Source organism: Zosterops lateralis (genome assembly GCF_965231275.1).
Source record: "Zosterops lateralis genome assembly, chromosome: 2".
NCBI lineage: Eukaryota > Metazoa > Chordata > Aves > Passeriformes > Zosteropidae > Zosterops > Zosterops lateralis.
The window spans coordinates 26,653,115-26,673,023 of NC_139763.1; the positions used below are offsets into that span (position 1 = coordinate 26,653,115).

Sequence of the window (19,909 nt, forward strand, 5' to 3'; positions counted from 1 at the left end):
GAAATCTAAGCCCATCTGTCCAAGTCTAACAAGTGTAAAAGTAATAAAGGCAAATAATTGTACCTAAGCTTTATATTAATCTCATACAGATTGAAAAAGGAAGATTCAATCTTTTCTTGTATTTCAAGAGTCTAGAATATCCATCGAATAATGATTTATTTCTTGGATATTCAGACAGGTTTTCTCATCAGTTTCACTCTACAAGATCCCCTTGTGTATGTAAAAATATTAAGCTTTGTTTCTTTAACATCTCAGCTACATTTTCTTTTTCATTTAAAATCAGCCTCTAGTTGACTCTTTACTGTTTTAGCCTAGTGATTGGCCTCTGGCATGGATTAATCTTTGACAACTTGTTTTCAATTTTAAAAATTAACACAACCAACTTGGCCATAATTCAGCACTTATATAGGGTTATAAAAAAGCTCAGGACTAAGCATAATAACAGTCAGTGCCAACTTGTTATGGTTGTGTGGGTGTTAAACTCTATAAAACAACTTACATTTCAGATTAGAGGTAACTTGTATATTACATTTCAATGTGTGCAAAACAATCAGTTTGTACAATAATGTGGCATGAGTCCAATTTATCTTTCTGTTTGTATGACTGTTCTCAACAAAATAAGTAAGTATACAGGACATAATTGATGACACATGATTTAAAGAGAAAAATCTAAACAACATTTTGACTTTTCTTCCCCCTCATTTCATTTCCACTGTTACTGGGAGTGTGCTGATGCTCGAAGATCCACATGGCAAGATTTAGCTTGTATGTGCCATTATATTTGCTTTTAGAAACTGATCCAAGAAACATTAATTTCTGAGCTCTGCATATGTGTATGGTAGATGCAATTCCCCATATAATTTTCAGAGTCTTTTATATTCTTCATGTGAGATCAGTCCTGCACCCCTCTGGGTTGTTAGTGGGGATATTAAGGCACTTCTGATACTGGAGTTTCTCCTACCTGCCAGAACTCCAGGGAAAACATATGGGTGAGTGGAAGATACAGATTGCACAGGTGGAATCTTGTGCCCTGTGTGTGTGGTGAGATCTTGAAGTGTGTGAGAGCTGCCATGTTTCTTGCTTGTGACATGTCCTCTTTTCCCAAAAAATGAGGTCTATGATAGGAGAAATAGCAGAACCAGTGGCAGTGGCTTATCAGGAGATATAAAGAAGTGTGGAGAAATGGAACACATTCAGAAAAAACTCTAGAACAGTGATTATTCTGCTGCCAGAGCCTCCTGTTCTGTACAGTTAGGAGGGATACATGCTCGTTAATGTGAATCTTTTACCATCACATCAAATGTGAGGATGTAAGGAAGAACCTGTTAATAATTGTTAGGATTTGGAGTAGAAATCACAGTAGGGCGTTTGAGATGTCCTGTAAAGATAAGACCCCTGTACAAACAAAAAGATCAAAAGGAGCACCAGGAATATTTGGGGTAAAGACAGCGATGGCATCTTAATTTAATGATTCCCAAGAAAACTTGAAGTTGCTGTTCTGAAGTATTTTGTGAGTCCCTGGGAAAGGAGGACTGAGAGAGAGTGTACAGCTGTAAGTCAGTGTGGCTGCTTCTCTTGTCAATGTGCAGCACTCTGCCTGCGGTCAGAAACAGACCTGGAAATGAAGCATGAGAAAAATAAGCCCTATTTCATTGCCACAATTGTGTTGATTCCATCAGACTGTCTGCAGTCATTTAAAGATAATTGGAGGGGTGTTACCCACTGAATGTTGCTGTTTATGTGGTGTGAGAGATAGGTGCAGTCTAGTTGGTTCTGCCAATACTCAAAGAATATTGCTGTGTGTAAACACTGGTGTAATTTGCTGCTGCTGTACAAAGCAGAGATGTCCTTCAAATAGGAGCTTTTTGCTATAGTAATGCCAGCAGCAAGGGAAAATACTCAGATTATTTTCCTGGAGATAGAGGCTGCTGCTGTTTGGAAAACAGTGCGTTACACCATCTGTTTCCTTCTGATTGCGCACTACCACAGCCATTGTTGTGATTAATTTCTTTGCTTCTAGGCACAAATTTGAGTGCTTGAAAGAAGATTAAAAGCTTGTTTGTGGACAGGGATGTAGCTAATGGCTAGATTTCAGTAGGATTGTGTGTACTTACCAACTTTACAGTTTTAGTCATCAGTCTTCTGCATGCATTTTGATATGTGAAGAAAGAAGGGAGAACATCCTTTTTTCCTTCTAATAATCATCTACACGATTTGCTGGTGAGGTTTTCACCATGTGCCACTGGTGTCATCACACACTCAAAACACCACTGGGACAAAGAGTCTCTTTTCATAGAATTACAAAATCATTTAGGTTGGAAAAGACCTTTAAGGTCAAGTCCTACTGTTAACCCAACTCTGGCAGGTCCATAACTAAACCATGTTCCTAAGTGCCACGTATATATGTCTTTTTAAATATCTCCAGTGATGGTGACTAAACCACTTCCCTGGGCAGCCTGACCCAGTGCCTATCAAATGTTTTTGTGAAGAAATATTTTCTACTATTCAATCTAAACCACCCTGGTGCAGCCTGAGGCCATTTTCTCTTATTCTATCTGCCTCATTTTCTAGTGAGGCTTGGCTGCTAAATGAAGATGTGTAGTTTCATCCTCATCCCACTTGATTTGTCAGAACAGGTCCTTTGGTCATGAGGCAAGTGTGCCCCAAAAGCCCCAAATAAGTAGTTATCCTACCAGGTAGGAAGGAAGCCCTGCTGGCTGACAAATGGCCACAGGCACCTATGGTGCCAAATGTCGTCTCCTGGTCACATTTGTGCCTCTGCTGGGGATCTCAGCAAGGAACATATTGCAGTGTTGTCTCTGTGGATGTTCTTGTTACTCTTTATCTGTTCAGAACTGCTGCTCTACCCCCAATGACAAGCAGCACAAGAAAATGCAGAATTTTGCCTAGTATGGATGCTGTGTCTTACCTCAGTTCCTCTTTTGTTTGAACCCTGAATATATAGTACACTGGCAGTGTGTATCATGGTGGTGCTCCACCACTAGGCTGTTCCCATCCTTCCTTCCTGTGAATTTCTGGGTACCTAAATAAGCTTGAAAAGCCTTTGATCCAGGACATGTAACACAGCTGCAATATGCAGTGGTCCATCTGCTTGATATAATGAATTTGCAAAACAAGTGATATTTGCATGAAACTCATCTGTTCTTATTTATTTTTAAAAATATTTTTCTTGGTTACCACATTTCAAGATTGTCACATTTGTCCATGATTTCATGTCAAAAGTTGAACCTCTTTCCGCTAGGACTGTAACAATTCTCCTCTGTTAACACAGTGTATACAAACAAATATTTTGTAATAAGGTATTTAATAGTTACTTCAATGTGACTTAATTAAAGATTGTCTCTTTGAATTTGCTTTCAGAGTAATAGATGATACATCATATTTTAAAACACGTCTTCAGGGTGATGTGCATAATGGTATGTATATATTTGGGTTTTGGCAGATATGTGGCCATACAGGACATAGTTAAACAGAGTTGAGAGGAAAATCTTGACTGCCAAGTAAAGCAGCATTATCAATTTCCTCTCTCCTGCACTGGAAGAGACAGGGGGAGCAGACAGTGTAGGGTTTCCTGATATGTTTTAAGAAAGCCTGGGATTCATTTCCCCTCCCTTCCTTCCTATTAGCTGTTTGTTAACTCCCAGGAAGACCCAGATTTTTCTCGTAAGTCCTCTCTGCTCACATATTCTGGAAACGGGCTCTTGCCTTTGAAGGGCTCAGTCCTCTGTGCAAATACAGGGGGAGGAAGAGGAGTTGTATTGATGATGGGAGTCTGACTTTGGGCAAAAGAACTGAAGAGGAGTTTCCAATTGACAGCATTGTATTCACAATGGTATTTTCTTTAAATTTGCTGGCATGAGCATTGCACTTGTCCCTGAAGGATACCAGGTGCTTGAGACAAAAGGAGGAAATGCAGCAAGTGTCAGTGTGAGATTTCTGACTTTGGAGTGCGGAGCTGTGAATTTACAAGCAAGACTGGAAAATTAAAAGAAAGGCATTCAACTTGCCTTTCTTCAGGAGAACACTTGCAAGTTTCTTTGCAACAGCTGAACATTGCACACGTTAAGGAGAAGGACGTGAAGAAGGAGGTGATTGTACCAGCTCCTTGGATTGGGCACTGGTGTTGGATCGCCCTTTGCGGCTGGAGTGCATTGACAACCTGGATGTCTTGTGGGGGCTTTCCTTCATCCTAAACAACACAGGGCTGTTATTTTGGATATAGTTATTTTGGATAAAACATTAAAATCCAGACATTTTTGCACCTTTTTTTTATTTTCTTAAAATGCCACTTGCCTGTCTGACCTGCTTGTGTGAGGAGCTGTGACTTCTTTATTCTTACTGATCACTCTGAAAGGAGACTGAAGCTGTGGCAAGATGTCCTGTCTGCTGTGTGCAGCATGCTAGGAACTGAGAGGGTGTTGCAGCTTCATGCAGAAAACATCTTGGTATTTTCAGTGCATTAACTGCCACCAATCTTTCTTTTTCCTGTCTAGTGGAAATAGGTACTGGTTCCTGAAGAAAAGCATATATAATACAAATAACTGCACTGCACCCTCTTCCAGAATTTTAAGTCTGAGGCCTTTTTCATAACTTTTGAGATCTTCTGACAAAGAAATTTCACACTCTATTGACATTTAAAAACAAAATTAGAATATTTTTCATTGTGTCAAAAGAGAGTAATTCTAAAGAGGAGCTCTTTTATTTCCTTTGCTGAATAGTTTGTTGAAGATACACCCATGTCTCAACGCCGCCTTTTAAGGGAAGGACATGAAAGTCCTTTTAGGATCCTACAAAGATTCTTCCAAATCCCTCATGGCAGAAGGCATGCAAGAAATAACCCACATCAAATATGCTCTGGTGAGGCGAATGTATACGTGATTCTATAGTGTGATGTGTGTATACACAGAATGTTGCAACTAAACTGGAGCAGACTGTGAGTTGAATATGAGCAGTAAGCAGCCTAGAATTTGTGTTATTGATTTTTTTCAACTGATGATTCTTGCAGGAACAAGTGGGGTTTTTTCTGCAAGTGTAGTCATATAGGAATCCAGAAACTGTTACAGTTAAAATACAAATCTTTAACAATATTAGGTTTTACTCATGACAGTAATTACTCTCTGTCACCAGTACCTACTGGAGAGAAACATTCTACCTTGTTTTTTCTTGCATTTCCAGGTGTGTGACTGTATCTAACATAGATTTGAAAGCTTTACATCAGCCCTTCTTTTATATTCTAGAATAACACTGCTTGAGTATTCCTCTCCTGAAAAGTATACCTATTTATGCAGAAGAAAATATTTATAACTGGACTCAAAAAATCAAGAAGCCTCTGATCACATCTGTAATGTACTACATTTAGGACTTGTCACCACTTAGTCTCAAAATCCATTTCATACTGTATGTGTTAGTGCAACTGATAATTATATAATCTTTGTGTTTAGTAAAGCTGCATTTTGACTTTTTCTTTTTCTCTGAAATAAGTTTCATTTTCTCTGATTGGCTAAGATAAGCTGAAGCAGATTTTTCAGTAATTCATTAAAACTTGATTGTTTTCTTCTATGCACAGTAATCTATTATGGTCTTTTAAAAGAAGAAAAGGGATTTTTTTTGTTTCTTTTTAAATTAATTTGGAAATCTGCATCAACATAAACTAAGCTACCTTTCTTAGTTTTCAAGGCTTTCCAGTAATCCTTTCTTTGATGTTGACATTTACTCTTAGGAAAAAAATACAAAAAATGCCTCTCTGGTGATTTGATTTTCTTACACCTTCATTTGCACTGTGCTCACTGAGTCTTTTGTCATCTATTGTGTTTGGAATTAAAATTATAAGGGTTTTTTAATAAACTTTTTTTAATAACTTCTGAAATGTAAAGATTTCACCTTTCCTTACTTACCAATTCTGGGCATTTGTGAGGCCAAGATTTGGTACTTTTAGGAGTGCTTACTAATAAATTTTCAAAATCTAACAGTTAATTCTATTCAGCTGAGACTAGAAAAAGTTTTTATATAAATTGCTGTTCATAACAATAAAGAAAAATCAGGAAAAATTCAGTACCATTTTTAACCATATGAAATGCCATCTTGTAAAGCAAAATAAAACAAGGTCTCCTCAAATTTCAGTCTTACTTTCACGGAGGATACAACTATCACTTGGTAGCACTCACACTGCAGTCAAGTCCATAGTGTAGCCATGAAAGCCGCTACTTTGATCAAGTATTTTATGATATTTATGTTTTTATGAGTTTCACGCACATGCTGGCCATTCATTAATGGATTGGAGCTAATCCAATGTATAGGCAAAGCATTGACTGCGTAGGAGAAAAACACAAATTTAATATATTGAATACATTCTAACAGATAATATTTCTAGGTTTTGCCCAATTTTCTTTAGGCCAAGATCTTTAATATAAATTCTGTAATGCTATGCAATCATGTCTTACTTACATCTTCCTTTCACTATTTAGAGGTGTGTGTGTGTGTGTATAGTCAGAAAATATTCCTGTTTCTGTAGGAAGCTTTCTGTTCTGTCTCCCACCCATCTTTATTATTATTCCAAAACTCTTTTTGATGATGTGGCAGCCTTTTCTGTTTGAAGTCTTCAAGTATGCAAAAATTCTGTTTCCTTTCCTTCCTGTAACCAATTTTATGTTGACAGTAGGAAAGCAATTATAGGCTTTTAATGTTAAACTTGTATATCCAGTAAGAATTACTCCATTGTTTTGGTCAAAAGGTTTATGGCCTTTTGGGCTGATATGAGTTTTCCCGCCTTCCTGGAACGTTTCTGTTCTGTAGCTATGCTGGGTGAAATCACAATTTTGGCAGAATGTATTTCCAAAGTAAATGTGCATGTGATTCTATGAATCCCATGATGTATGCACCTCTCTTCTTCTTGTGACAAAGTTGAGCTGCTCTGTCCTGTCATCACAAGTCTCACAAAGCTTTGTTCTCTCTTCATTAGCATCTCTGGAAATTGCCAAGAGCATGTTTGCTTTGCTGTCACTTCATCCTTTCCCTTCATGTTAAAAGACTTAATACAGAATATAGAAACCTTTAACTGAACAATAAATGTCCTAGTTCATATATTGATTTTGCATTACCTTATTTACCTTAATAAGGGAAGCTGGGCTGGCTTCCAGAGTCATCATACTTCATCAAATCCATCTCTGTTTTATTTTCATTTTAACAAAGCAGACTTTATTCCCTTACAGCTTGTTGACAGTTGGATCTGTCCTCCTTGCCCCAGTCTTCATTGGGTTGTTCTCTGCAGGTGTCTTTTTACTCAGGGCCGGTTGTGTTGCCTTAATCTGCTCACCCTGGTTGAGCCCTGGCTCTGGCAACACTTGCTCTTTGGAATGCAGATGTTTGGGACCAGGTGCTTTGTGGCCCCTCCTACCTGGACAGGCAGGGCCCAGGGTGGTACAGTGAGTGCTGTGAGACAACATCACTTTTTCTGAATCCATCCCTGACTCTGTATCTTCTGTGTGCTTCTTCATCTCTGACTGAAGCAGGTGGGACAGCAGTGGTGGGTTTGTGGAGGACTTTAGCCGTGGGAAGCTGTGGCTCTGAGCAGTCTTCTCTGGGGACACCTGTCTCCCATCAGTAGGGGAGATTTTCCAAGGTGCTGATGTGCTGTGGCCCTTTGTGATGGGCATCCCAGCACAGGGCTCACAGACCATGCTTTAAGAGTCTCCCTCTTCTCGCTTTCTCTAAGCGAATGGGAACAATAGGTCAGCTTGAACTGAGAGTTGTAGAACAAGTCTGGCAAGTGGAGATGCCAGAGACATCTGTCTTCAGTTTGTGCTGTGCCTGGTATGGATGGGGAGTATCTTTGGAGGCATCCTGTAGTCTGCATCTTTTCACTTTGGATTCAGGTTGGTTTTCTGACAAAGATGACTGAAGCTCTAGGGCAGTTTGCTTTTGCTTGTAGTTCTAGGCGTGTGATGAATGGGTGACTGAGGAGACTGGGTCACAGGGTCCTTCCCGTCCAAAGAACTTGTGTGAAAAGGTACAGTGTGCAGCATTGTAGTGTGGGGTGTCTCATACTAATAGATTTTTGTAGTGAGTCAGACAGAGCTTGGTTAATCCATAACCTGAATAATCCACCACAAAGAGTGAAGAAGAGTGTAGAGGAAGAGGACTTCTGCATCATCTCTGTCAGCTAAGGGGATGCAGATGTGGTACATCTTTTCCTGAAGTTGTATGAATTGTGCTGTTGGATATTGGGCATTCTTGTAAGGAGAGAGGGAGTTAGCTTATGGGCAAGCTAGCAAAATGTGTGGATGCAGGAAATGTCAGACTGAACACACAAAAATAACAGAAATATCTAAGTACCTGAAGGCTCCAGCGTGGCCACAGTCTGCCTGGAGCCTATGCAAACACTGACACTTCTGGTCAGTGTTAAAAGTCTGCTACAACAACTTCATGACTGTTAGTCCCCACACTACATAGGTCCAGGTGTGTGAGGCAGTGTTTACTGTTTGCTGCATTCATGCCTTTGTTTGCTGGCTGAATAAAGGTGTTTAAAAGGGATTCATTTGAGATTTTGGGTTTCCATGCTTGAGACGTTGATTGACCCCTGTCCTGCTTGAAATGCTCTTGCACCTTTTCGATCAGAAAGATGGAGAAAAGAGTTAGGTGTGAATCCATAGCAGAGGTGATAAACTGTACCTGTGAGTGAACAACTCAGTATGACTAGTTCCAGATAGCATTGCGAATATCTGCACAGAAAACAGTTTTGCTTTGCCTTGTTAAAGCCTAACATGAACAAAAATATGCTAAGGGCTTATGCTTATATATACTGTATCAGACACTGGGTGTATCAGCAGTCTGTAAATATTCAGGGTGGGGTCACGAGGGGAGAACACTATAATTAAAGAGATAATTACAAGAACAATGGCATTAGTGGGGGAAAATATATTTGTAAAGTCATCTTGTGCCACCTGTTGTATTTATGGAACAAAGTTCAAGTAATGCAAAAACTCTTACCTTCTCGAGGCAGTTTGTTCTGAGCAGGGGAAGGGAAAAGTGAACCTCTTTTTTTTTTTCTCTGATGATGAATCAGAGAGGAATTTCAGTAGCAGAAATGAAGAGTTATTATTTTTTCTCAGAATGGTGTTCATGGCTGGACTTTGTCGCGCAGGGTAAGTTGGCTTAACTTATAATAACTCCTAGATCTTGTAAATGCAAACAGACCTGTGTAGTCTGCTAAGACAGGGGTGTGTAAGGTGTGTGGCTTGGGGCTGTGCTCTTGGGAGTATTTTAAATATGTTTTATATGGGCCAAAATACCCCATGTATTTTGAGAGTCTTAATATAAACTTTGCTAGCTCATTGATTCTTGAAAATACACGGTGTTCATAGAAAACATACCATTGGAGAGTGTGAGTGGTAAATGGTAGTATTTGGATTGTACTTCAAAACTCTTTTTCCAAAGGAAGTAAAACATCAGGTATTTTAGGCTTTAAATTTTCATATAAGGTTTTTATAGACTTTTTTTTTTCAGATAGCATTCCTCAAACTTATTACCATTTAATAACTGTGATGTACATAATTGATTTATTTGGCTCAGGCAAGTTACTTAGTGAAAAGTGAATGCATCAGCAAAACTAGTCACAGCTGACATCCTTGTGAAGACAGAAAAGGTCCCAAGCAGGATATCCATCAAAAGTGAACTATTTCTTCCCTGAAATAATTTTCAGAGCATCATCATAAAATTTAATAGGGATGTGTTCAGTACCTGTTTTCTGATAAAGAGGTTATTACTATTCAGACACCAATTCAGCAACTGGCAAATATTTTTCTTCCTTCACTTAAGTGTTTGTATTGACTTATCCTATAAATCTGAGGGACCTTAGATTCCTTTTTTAAAATACTTTTTTTCAGCTTTTTTTTTTTAAATAAATCTTTATTGTTTGTTTTAAAAAATAAAAGTGATGGAAATGCATGATTTGAGAAGTGTATTTTACAATACATTAAGATGCATGCTGTGATAGAAAGTAGAAATATCTAAAAAGCATGACATTATCCGCAGATTTGAGAGATTGGTCCCACTGAAGATTCCTGAAATTGCTTATTATGTCCTTCCTATTTTTTTATGTTAAAAAGGTGTTTTGAATAAAATTAGAACATTCTTAATTGTGCTGTTGTAAAAGTCACTGTTTCCAAATGTTTGGTTCCTTAATTCAGAGGAAAGGATGTTTCTTTTCTAGCTTTGTGCATAATAAGGAAGGAATACATTTTGGGATGCTGCTGCACAGACCACCACTTTTAGGCTCTTGGATGATGATTCTTCCAAGAAAACAAAGACTTTTATAAGTCTCTCTAATGAACAAGAGACACACACAGAACTTGGGGCAGTACAAGGCTGTGCCTCTAGGCTTCTCTTCATAGATCCACACTGACTGAACTCCATGAGCCTGCTCCCTTAGACCTCTTCAGCCCCTCTTTTTCCCTGTTTGCTAAGATTTATGCTGCCTTTGAGTTTTCTTACAGGGAACAGACCTGTTCTAAGGGTGATTGTTGCGTGACAGACATTAAGGGTTGCGCATGTGAATGGAGGAAAAAATGTGAAAAATAGTTCCATTACTTCAGTACATGTAAAATGAATCTTCAGAAAATGAAATCTGTCTGTGCCTTTGACTCTGAAATGGGGGAAAAGTGTTTTCCTGACCGTTAGTGCTATTTGAAAAGTCCATTTAATTAAAGGGAATAGCTATCTATGGCATTATACCATAATAGACAGTGAGCTAGTAGGAATTTGTATTTTTCCTGCTTTCATGGCCGCTGAAAAATATGTAAAAAAAAAAAAAAAAAAGCAATAGTGAAAAAGAGAACTTTAAGTTGCTCTGATCAAGAATCTCATAGACTTAGCTTCAATAGTTCAGAGTAAAATTACTTACTTTTCTTGTACTTTTGCTTTTCCACATGGAGAATTGTCAACAAGTAGATATTTACTCTCTGGGCAGAACCAGTCTTGGAGCCAGGATGTAGCTTTATTTACTCCCTTTATCTTGGTCATTGTTCTTCCAAGAAGTTGCCAATTTCATGTGCTGTTGCAATCTGTTTAGTTCTGCTGAAGTTGTGCTTAATAGGACGGTTTGCACTACTTCCTCTTACTGTGTATGCTTACAGTGTTTAACAAAATCCCACATGATCTTCAAATTAACCTCAGAGGTTAAGCCTACCTGAAAAGGTTGAACACAAACAGCCTCGTGCTGAAGCAACTTAAGCCAGAAGGATCAAAGTTTATTGTAAGATTTCCAGCACTTCCTGACTAAAGCTACTTCTTATATTTACTTATTTATTTTATCTTATTTTGGAGCCATTACATCTTCTTCCAAAGCAGGAAGTGGAGATCAGTGCAACTTTTGTGTGTTTCATTTCTTGCTCAGTGATCTAAAAAAATCCCAAAAAAGATTTTATTTTAGTCAGCAGTTTATCCAACATCTCAGTTTGTTTCTCGCACTTGGACTCGAGTATGGCATGAAACCTTCTGCAGTCTTGTTGGTTGGTGTTTTTTTTTTTCTCAAAATAATGGCCAAGGGCTGCTGACAGCTCTGGTTTTCACATATACTTACTCTTCATTAGTATCTGTCAACAGTCTTTGGTGTCATTGAATATGAGTTTGTCAACTTACACACAATTCAGGGTGAGGGACCAGACTGTTGAGTAAGTTCATTCTTTTCTTTTGGACTGAGACCAAAGAATAACAGAAAGACCTGGGAATTTTCTGTAGGGACTGCTTCTTCTCCCTTCTTACCCCCCAGATGGAAAAAATGTGAAATTTTTCCACCTACGCTGTTGACAGCGTGCAGTGAATCTCAGCCTCATCTAATTATTATCAGTTTTACCCATCTTTGTAACTTCAGAGTTTCTAGTCAACTCTGGAACTCTTATAAATAGAGGTCACAAGAAAGTGAGTCCAGAGACCAAGTTAGACAAAGATCCTGAAGGGCTCAATGGAAACGTCTTTTAGTAAGGAATTTTGTCCACTTAAGGAACCATAGCAGTTGGTGGAGCAGTTGGGAGGGAGTGAAGCTGTAATTTCTTGGTGTGAGCAGTTAGTCAAGAATACACTTTTAAAAATTGTGTCTAGTATAATTCTCATTAAAATTTGTCTTAGAGTTGTCCTGGTTTGCAACAGCTTTTGTGATGTGTGAATTACCTACAGTAATCTAAATCTGGACAGAGCTATATTCTGAGAATCTTTAGGAGTTTCAGATAGACAAGTTTAACATAGTTGCTTAGTTCTGTTAGTGATGAGTAGTTCTCTGAATGATTCCCTCTCTTGATTTATTTCTCTGAAAAGTAGCTTTAGAAGTATGTGAATACTTCTGTATGTATAATACTTCTGTATACTCACATACTTATGTATGTGAGAAGTACTGATATCATATATCAGTTTATATGATTCTGTGGCAGAGACCTAATGGAAGAACTCATTTATCTGTGTCTTTTGGCTTTTGGGGAGGGAACTACTTGCTTTTCAAGCTTTTATTTGAAGGAAAGATGCAATATATATTGCCTTTGTTTTCATCTTCATGCAAGAAACACAAGCAACTTGTTTCATGCAGTGAGTCTGTGGAGCAGAATACTCTCTAATTCCTAAGACATCATGATTAAAAAATAATTTTCTCTGCTTTAGCCGAACACTTAAGTAATTCTTACAATCTTTGGTGGATTCCAAAGGTGTATATGAGAAAGTGGATAGGGATCAATAAATCAGTTGTTTTTTAATGAGAGGTAGTATGTGAAATGAAGAATTCAAGATGTTGCCTCTATCCTTTCAAATTAGAGAAACTTTACCTTTCTAATACTTTTGTTACATGATGCTTTTTATAGCTGCATTTTTGAAATAGAAACTTGAAACATCCTTCTGAAGAGAACACAGCTCTCCTTCAAGTCTTCTTTCAAGCTCTCTGGCTTCTACCATCCAAATCTCTAGTAGTGTCTTCAGATATTTTAACTTGATGGGCATGTGGGGCACAGGTACCTCTGTGCCATCTGCCATGCGTCATCTGCCATGATGACTATCAAAGACTGTTTAAGGACTTCAGGTGCACATACAGGTGGTCTCTACTACTTTCAGTGTAAAGTTTTCCCCTTTTGGTTGATAGCATTTGACCTTAATTCTTTCTCTGATTTTTTTTCTGACTTCCAGCTATTGAAAATAATGTTCTTTGTCTGCAAGGTAAGTTGTAATAATATTTTTTGCAGATGTTGTCATTTGCCTTTAGAGAGTTATTTTAGGGCTCAGTTCTTTTGGAAAAAATTTCAGGATTCCAAGTTTTTGGGGGTGTTCTGAGCTAGTTAGCACCCAGCTATGAGTGATATGCACCTCCAGTTCAGCACAAAACCAACCTCTGCTGCTACATTCACTGAAAGCATTAAAGGAGGTTTGCTGGTATCTACCTTTAATATTAAAGCCTAAAAACATCTGAACTGTGTTAGCAGCTCTCATTAAAGCCTGTTTCTTTGCCTTTGCCAAAAGAAGAACTTGGGTGTTTGGCCCAGCCCTTGAAATTTCTTTCTATATTCAGTTTTCTAAATACAGATCAGACTGTATGCAGAGAACTTGAGTGTGTTGGAAAAATCTGTAATGAACTTTAGGTTTTGAGGTGTCAGGAGGTTGTTTTGAGGATCATGTGCTTGGACTTAGGTAACAGCTTTCTCCCGGAAGGTGCCTAAGCCACCATTTGGCAGTGTTTAATCCCTAAACAACTGGAATTTGTCTGAGAGTTTGAAGATAAGAGTCTTGCAGTCACAAGAGCTATGGATCTTCCACCCAGTGTTTTCCACTCTGGCATGCTTCCAGTATAAAAAAGAGAAAAGGTATTTCTAAGCCCATCCTATCAGATGGGGTTTCAGCCATTTGCCCAGCTTCAGGTCACCTAAGTTTATCTCCTTCAGCATTACAAAGTAACCCAGAATATTTTTCTGGGAACAAGAAGTCATAAACAGAGTAATAACAACTGTTTTCCACATTAGTTTGCTTCCTTCTCTCGGTTACAAAACCCTATTATTATTATTGTTTACATTTAAACAATGAGAATGCTCTGTCCCTTGTCCCAGCACATGCCATCGAACTGCACATCCTCAAACCCTTGTGGTCCACAGGATTCTTGTGGATGCTCTATAGCATCGTTACGGCAGCATGCTGCTGCCCTGAAGTCTCCTCTGCAAACAATGGGCTTATTCACTCTTGAATAGTTTAAATTTTTTAAAACAATTTCCTCTATGTGACCATGTTTGTTTTAGAAAGGAAAAAACAGAGGTTGCTCTTGTAACCTGCAAAAGGCGTCGGTGCTTCAGGAAGAGAAGACATTTTAGAAGACACTGTGTTTAGAGCACAGTGCAGACAGTTAAGCAAGTGAGGGGAGGCACTGTGGTATAAAATAATAATATAAAATCAGAGAAAACGTGACAAAGTAGGCTTTGGGTTGCAGTGTGCCAAATTGTGAAGTACACCAGAAATATACTGATAAGCTGCCAATCTGCTGTTGCATGGGAGGCAATAACTTCAGTGGAACTGCTGCCACAGATGGGAAAAAGCTTGAATTAGGTCTATTTCTCAGCATTCGGGCTTCAGGAGAAACTTTGGTTGCTGGTTCATAGCACGGTGCTTGATCTAAAGACTTCCTTGCAAGAGGGGTATTTGCACAAGCTCTTTATCAGCCAACTACTGGTGGCTGCACCTGTAAACCTTTAATGCCTGTGAATTCACCCCAGAGGGGCTGGCTGAAGCTGAATACCACTCAGCTGCCAGGAAGTGCCAGGTACATGCAAGTGCTTTTGGCAAGCTCATAACAGAGTTTGTGGCATGAATGAGAGGTACACCGAGAGCTTCTTTCATTGTACAGGTACAATGTAAGAAGCTTCTTTCAGGTACAATGGGAAACTTCTTTCTGCTTGCCTGAAGAAGAAAACATGAAATAAGCTCAATGAAGTCAAGGCTTTTTTGTTGCTTTGTGGAGACTAAAATACTTACATGCTGTTACCTTTTTGAAGCTGAGCTGCTGTTTTCATCACTCATTAATAAAATCGGGTTATTAGAAATAGGATGTGCATTGGTTTTTGTGCTCTAAGGAATTACATGCAAGTAACAGCAGAGACTCAAATATGTGTTATATGTAAGCCATTTCAAATTTGTTCATAGCACAGGAGAAGAAATTTCATTGAAGAAAAAATCCTCAGAACAGATTTCCAGAGAATCAGAATGTGGAAAAAAGGAATATTTGAGGGCCCCTTATAGCTACTCCCCTAAATGCTCTGAAGAAGTGTGTACAAGATATTTCTTGAAGAAAATGTCAATTTCTTGCCCTGAAAATTCCCTTAAAACTATAGTTCAGCAAATAAATCCTCATTGGGAAGTGGGGGTACATTTTAATACATTACTTTGCTGTTGTTCTCTTTGTCTGAGGAATATATTTGGTTCTTTGCTGATCCTTTGAATTGCGTGGGTATCTGCATTTGTTATCCTTGGTATGGAGCGTTTGGTGTCCTGGAAAGGTGTCTGTGAGAACTGCTTTAGTGTGGGACTGCAAACAGCAGCAGTTGCAGGATGTGCTGTGCATGGAGAGATGGAGGCTTTTGGCAATGGACATGAAAAAGACACTGTTAAATATGTCAAAAATGGGCTGAGACCCATCATCTCTCAGGATGAGACCTGAACTGAAGAGGCCTCATTTGCTGCCACCATAGTGCAGGGAACTACAAAGAGTGCCTTCACCTTTGATCCACTTGCCTTGTGCTTTTTTGCTTAGTGCAAATACGGGGTAAGAGTTCAGTTCAAATTATGTTGAACTAATCAGGTACGCACTTGGTAGGGCAGGAGCTGGTGGAAAATAAATGTGTTTTATTTCAGAGTCAACAAGAGGAAGACCAGAAAGAATGGCTGGGAGTTGTGTCTCTGTTGTCTTACTCTTGTGAGATTCATGGCCATTAGTTCAGCTGCTGCATGTGTCAGAACAGGTGGAATTTGCTCTTTGGCCTTTGTTTCATCTTTCTTTACATCTTCATTCTCCTTATGGAAAGGAGAAGAAACACAAAACTGTTTCAAAAGCTTCTTGGGGTTGAGGCATTTTCTCAGAACTACAGATGTGGGGGATCCCAGAAGCATTGCCTTCTGTTAATTGTGACATCCTAATTGGTGGAGGTTGGGAGGTTGATGTGGTTGGCTGCCAAGTTTATATAAGTTTGCATAATTATATCTCTTACATGGCTGGTGCATCTCTTTGTGTCGTTGCTCATCTGAAAATAGTGTGAAGGTTTTTAAGGTGTGCTGAAAATCCTGCCTGATGAGAGGCTGACACTCAAACCACCCTTGGCAGAGGCGGGGTTTTGTTGTTTCACGCCACAGGCCGGCCTGCGCTGTCACACCTGGGCCAAAAGTAAATGCAGTAACAGGGCAGGTGGCAGGCTGTAATGTGGAAAATGAAGGTAATGCTGCTGTTAAAAAGCTTGTCCTCCACGCTGCTTTCCTGAATGGGCCAGGAAGCATCCCAGGAAACTGGAAAAGAAGGAGAATGTCTGTTGCTTTAGGTTGATTAAAATCGCAGGGACTGGCTGCTTTTTCAATCAGGTAAGGGCATGGGCTTCCTGTTTGGATCCCAGAGACTGGAAACAGGACACGGTTACAGCTGCTGTGCTGCAGTTGTTTGTGGATGTTACACAGCTCTTTGCAGGCTTGGATTTTTTCAGCTGATTTTATAGAAATGGCTCATTAAAGGAATCACTACCTTTTTAAGTAATATGTTAGTAGTTTCTTTAAAGTCCTGCATCTCCAAAATAAAAAGGTCAGGTGTAATTTATGTCATGTATTTCTACAGAAAGCAACTCCAAGAGCTTTACCTCTTTTCCACTGACTAAATTTAACCAAGAATACCATGCTGCTAAGTACAAGGGATAAGGTATTTCTCTCATTGTAGTGAGACTTTCTTTCTTTAAAGGAAGAGAATTTCTGTTGAGAACCTGAAGCAATTCTCTTGGTTGCCTCTCCAAAAGAGGTCAGTCTGTTTTCTGCTTCTTTCCTTTTTGATCAGTGGGAAATGCTCTTGTCTTTTACTGGTATTAAGTGTCATCTTGAAGAAACTGTGGAGTTTGTTGAAGCCCGGGAGGATGAAAGAATTGGCAATAGGAGAAATTGAGATACAGTTTTGGAAATATTTAAGTGGGGGGAATGGTGACCTTTGAGGATTACTCAGTGCATTTGCTTGCATTTTTTTCACACTTTTCCCATGTGTGGGGCTTTGTGGGCTGCACAGCCTCAGACAGCTTGCTGCAGTGTGCACGCCTAGGCCACAAAAATTCCATATCATGAGTCAAGATCAAAACTGCCTTGATAAGTAAGAAGACAGTGGCATTTTTATCCTGTCAGTTATGTAGATTTTACCATTTTCAAATGTAATCTCACAACAGTGTGGGTCAGATTTATACAATGTAAGACGGACTTCAGGTTGATGGCCCATCCTGAAGGATTTTGCTTGTATTTGCCAATCTAAGATGACAAGTAATGATATGATCTCATAACCATTTTTTTTTCATTCCATTTGAAGCTATGAGTAATCCTTCAGTACTGAAATATCATAACTAACTTGTCCAAACCCACCTCAACTGATTATTTAAGAGACGTGATGGAATTAATATTTTTTTAGCTCTTATTTTTGCCTCAGATCAGAAGCAGGTCTTTCTTCTTGGCTGTCTGTCCTGTTTGCTCTTTATGGATTTTTGGAAATGATGATTTCTGCAAATTTTCCTTTCCTTCCTTTGTAATAAACAGTTTTGTAGGATTTATCTGTGTTCATCAGTATTACAGGAGCATATGATATTTTCTTTGGAACCGGTTCTCCCACAACTTTTGGCCTGAAAGCTTTTCTGCTTCCTGAGTATCTTCTTCATCTGGGAAAAAAAAAATATTCTATGTACTTTAAGAGCCATAAAAACGATTTCCTATTGCTGACAAAGTTTTATTTTATACTTTGGCTATAAATATATTTGTGACTGTGGCACAACATTTCATTGGTTGTAATGGTTTCTGTTAGTTTTCCTTGTTTACTGAATTAATATTCCTACTGTGTTTCAGAATACATAATAAACCTGTTTTTCCTTTCCTAATTTTAATTCCTGTGCTGCTTTCATCATGTGTTTCTGTTGGAATTATTCACTGTTGATTTCTCCTTTCTGCTGCCACTAAATTCCATGTCCATCTTTTTTCCTACTTCATTTGTTCCTTTAATCCCACTGCCAGTATAAAAATGGATCTCATCCTCTTGATTTTTCTGAATTTTAGACCTGCCTTCTATCCAAGCTTAGCAGTGATTTGGTTCCCACCTTTAATTTCAGTTTTCAGCTGTCATCAGACTGCCATCTTCCACCTCTGAATTTTGAACACTACTGCAGAAACGTTGAGTCCCAAGCCAGAAGTCCTCTTTTCCTCACACAAGTGCAGTCTGAATAGCAGTGTCTCTGTGTAGGCACTGCTGTTCTGAGTACTGCTGCTGTTTGTGAAGTTAAAAAGGTCACATCCATTTCTTTGTTGGCTTTGCAGCTGTGGACAGAGGGAACTGTCACTGAATACTGCAGGATAAAGTGCCTACTTACTTACTAACTCCTGTGTGATTAAATTAATCCTGAAAAAAGTCCAGTTCTTGTGTCTCTCTGAAACAAGAAACCTTGGTAAACCCTGCAGCACAGCCAAGGAGAGGCCTATGATTAAAGACTTGTTGGGGAGCTTGTTTAGAAAGGATATGTAAACAAAAAAGTATAAACTGATCAAATTTCTAGTGTTCACAGAACACTAGAAAGGTGTAATTTTTAAATTAGAAATTGAAACAGATGTGTGATAACTGCATTCAGTGGTCAGGCTTCTGTCATGGCTTTGGGGAAATCCCCTCAGAGTAGCCATGAGGCCAGAGAAGTACCATCCTTGATAGGGTGTTATTCTGCCTTAAAAATTACTGGCATGTTCTTTTGCCTTTTGTTTTACTACTTAGATACCTAGTGTGAAGGATGTGTACTCTTCAAAACTTTGATCTTTATCGTTGTCTTACAGTGCAAAGTGTACTTTTAAGATGCAATTTCTCAGCAGCTTTCCGTATGTTTTTTTTCCAGGCATTATTGTTTTAAAAGATAGTACAGGGCTCAGCCTTTTGGTTGAACAGCATCCTTTTCTTCTAAGTGCTCCAGCAACTATTTGTATTTACCAGCATGTTTGTTTTCAGTGGAAAGAGTATATTTCTTCATGGATGGAAGTTTCAATTGGGGTTTTTATTGTTGTTTCCTGACCATGATTTTTGATTTTGTACTTGTTTAAATTTAAGTTTGGATATCATGCAGGGACCCTTTTGATGACTTAGCATCCAAGCTGAAAATTGCCAAAGCAGTTTCAAAATAGATTAGTTTTATTGCTGTGTGAAGTTTTAATAAGCTGCTTAGTATAATGGATTTATACAAACATATATGTTTATGTGTGTGTATGTATAATGAGTGTATAAATTTATTTTAATCCTTGGAAACTTTTGATGTAAACCAGACAGAATTTTAAATCTTGAGTGCTTGATGACTTCAAAAAGAATGAAACCTCTTTTGCATCCATTCTTTGAAAAAAAATCAAGAAGGATTAGAAGAGGAAAATGAATGGAGCTTTTAAATAGTCCAGTATGCTAAACTAGAAGCCAACAGATTATGTATCAAATTACTCCATGTCTTCAAAACTCCACAAATTTATAAATTCTGCAGCTACAAGAGGGAATCTGATGTATTTTGCTAGGGTTTTTTTTGTGAGAAAGTATACATTTGCATTATACTAAGGATGATCCTATAAAGATAGCTCTTGTCACGCTGAATTCCTCATTATTTTATTGCTGTGCTTTTTGCTTTCAGCTTTCAGCACC

General features: G+C 38.6%; 1 protein-coding gene across 9 annotated transcripts in view; it reads left to right on the forward strand.

The window, feature by feature from the left end:
• Positions 1-19,909, forward strand: part of MCF2L (MCF.2 cell line derived transforming sequence like) — a 156,482-nt gene that overhangs the window by 56,302 nt on the left and 80,271 nt on the right. Inside the window, exon 1 of one of the 9 annotated variants that reach the window (XM_083854904.1) lies at positions 3,722-4,878. The exons of 7 other annotated variants lie outside the window; for them this stretch is intronic. In XM_083854904.1, the coding sequence (XP_083711030.1) occupies positions 4,758-4,878 (121 nt within the window). In that variant the 5' untranslated portion in view covers positions 3,722-4,757. Of the gene's footprint in view, positions 1-3,721; positions 4,879-16,425; positions 16,600-19,909 lie in introns of those variants that run through there. One more of the 9 variants, XM_083854908.1, reaches the window with a different exon arrangement.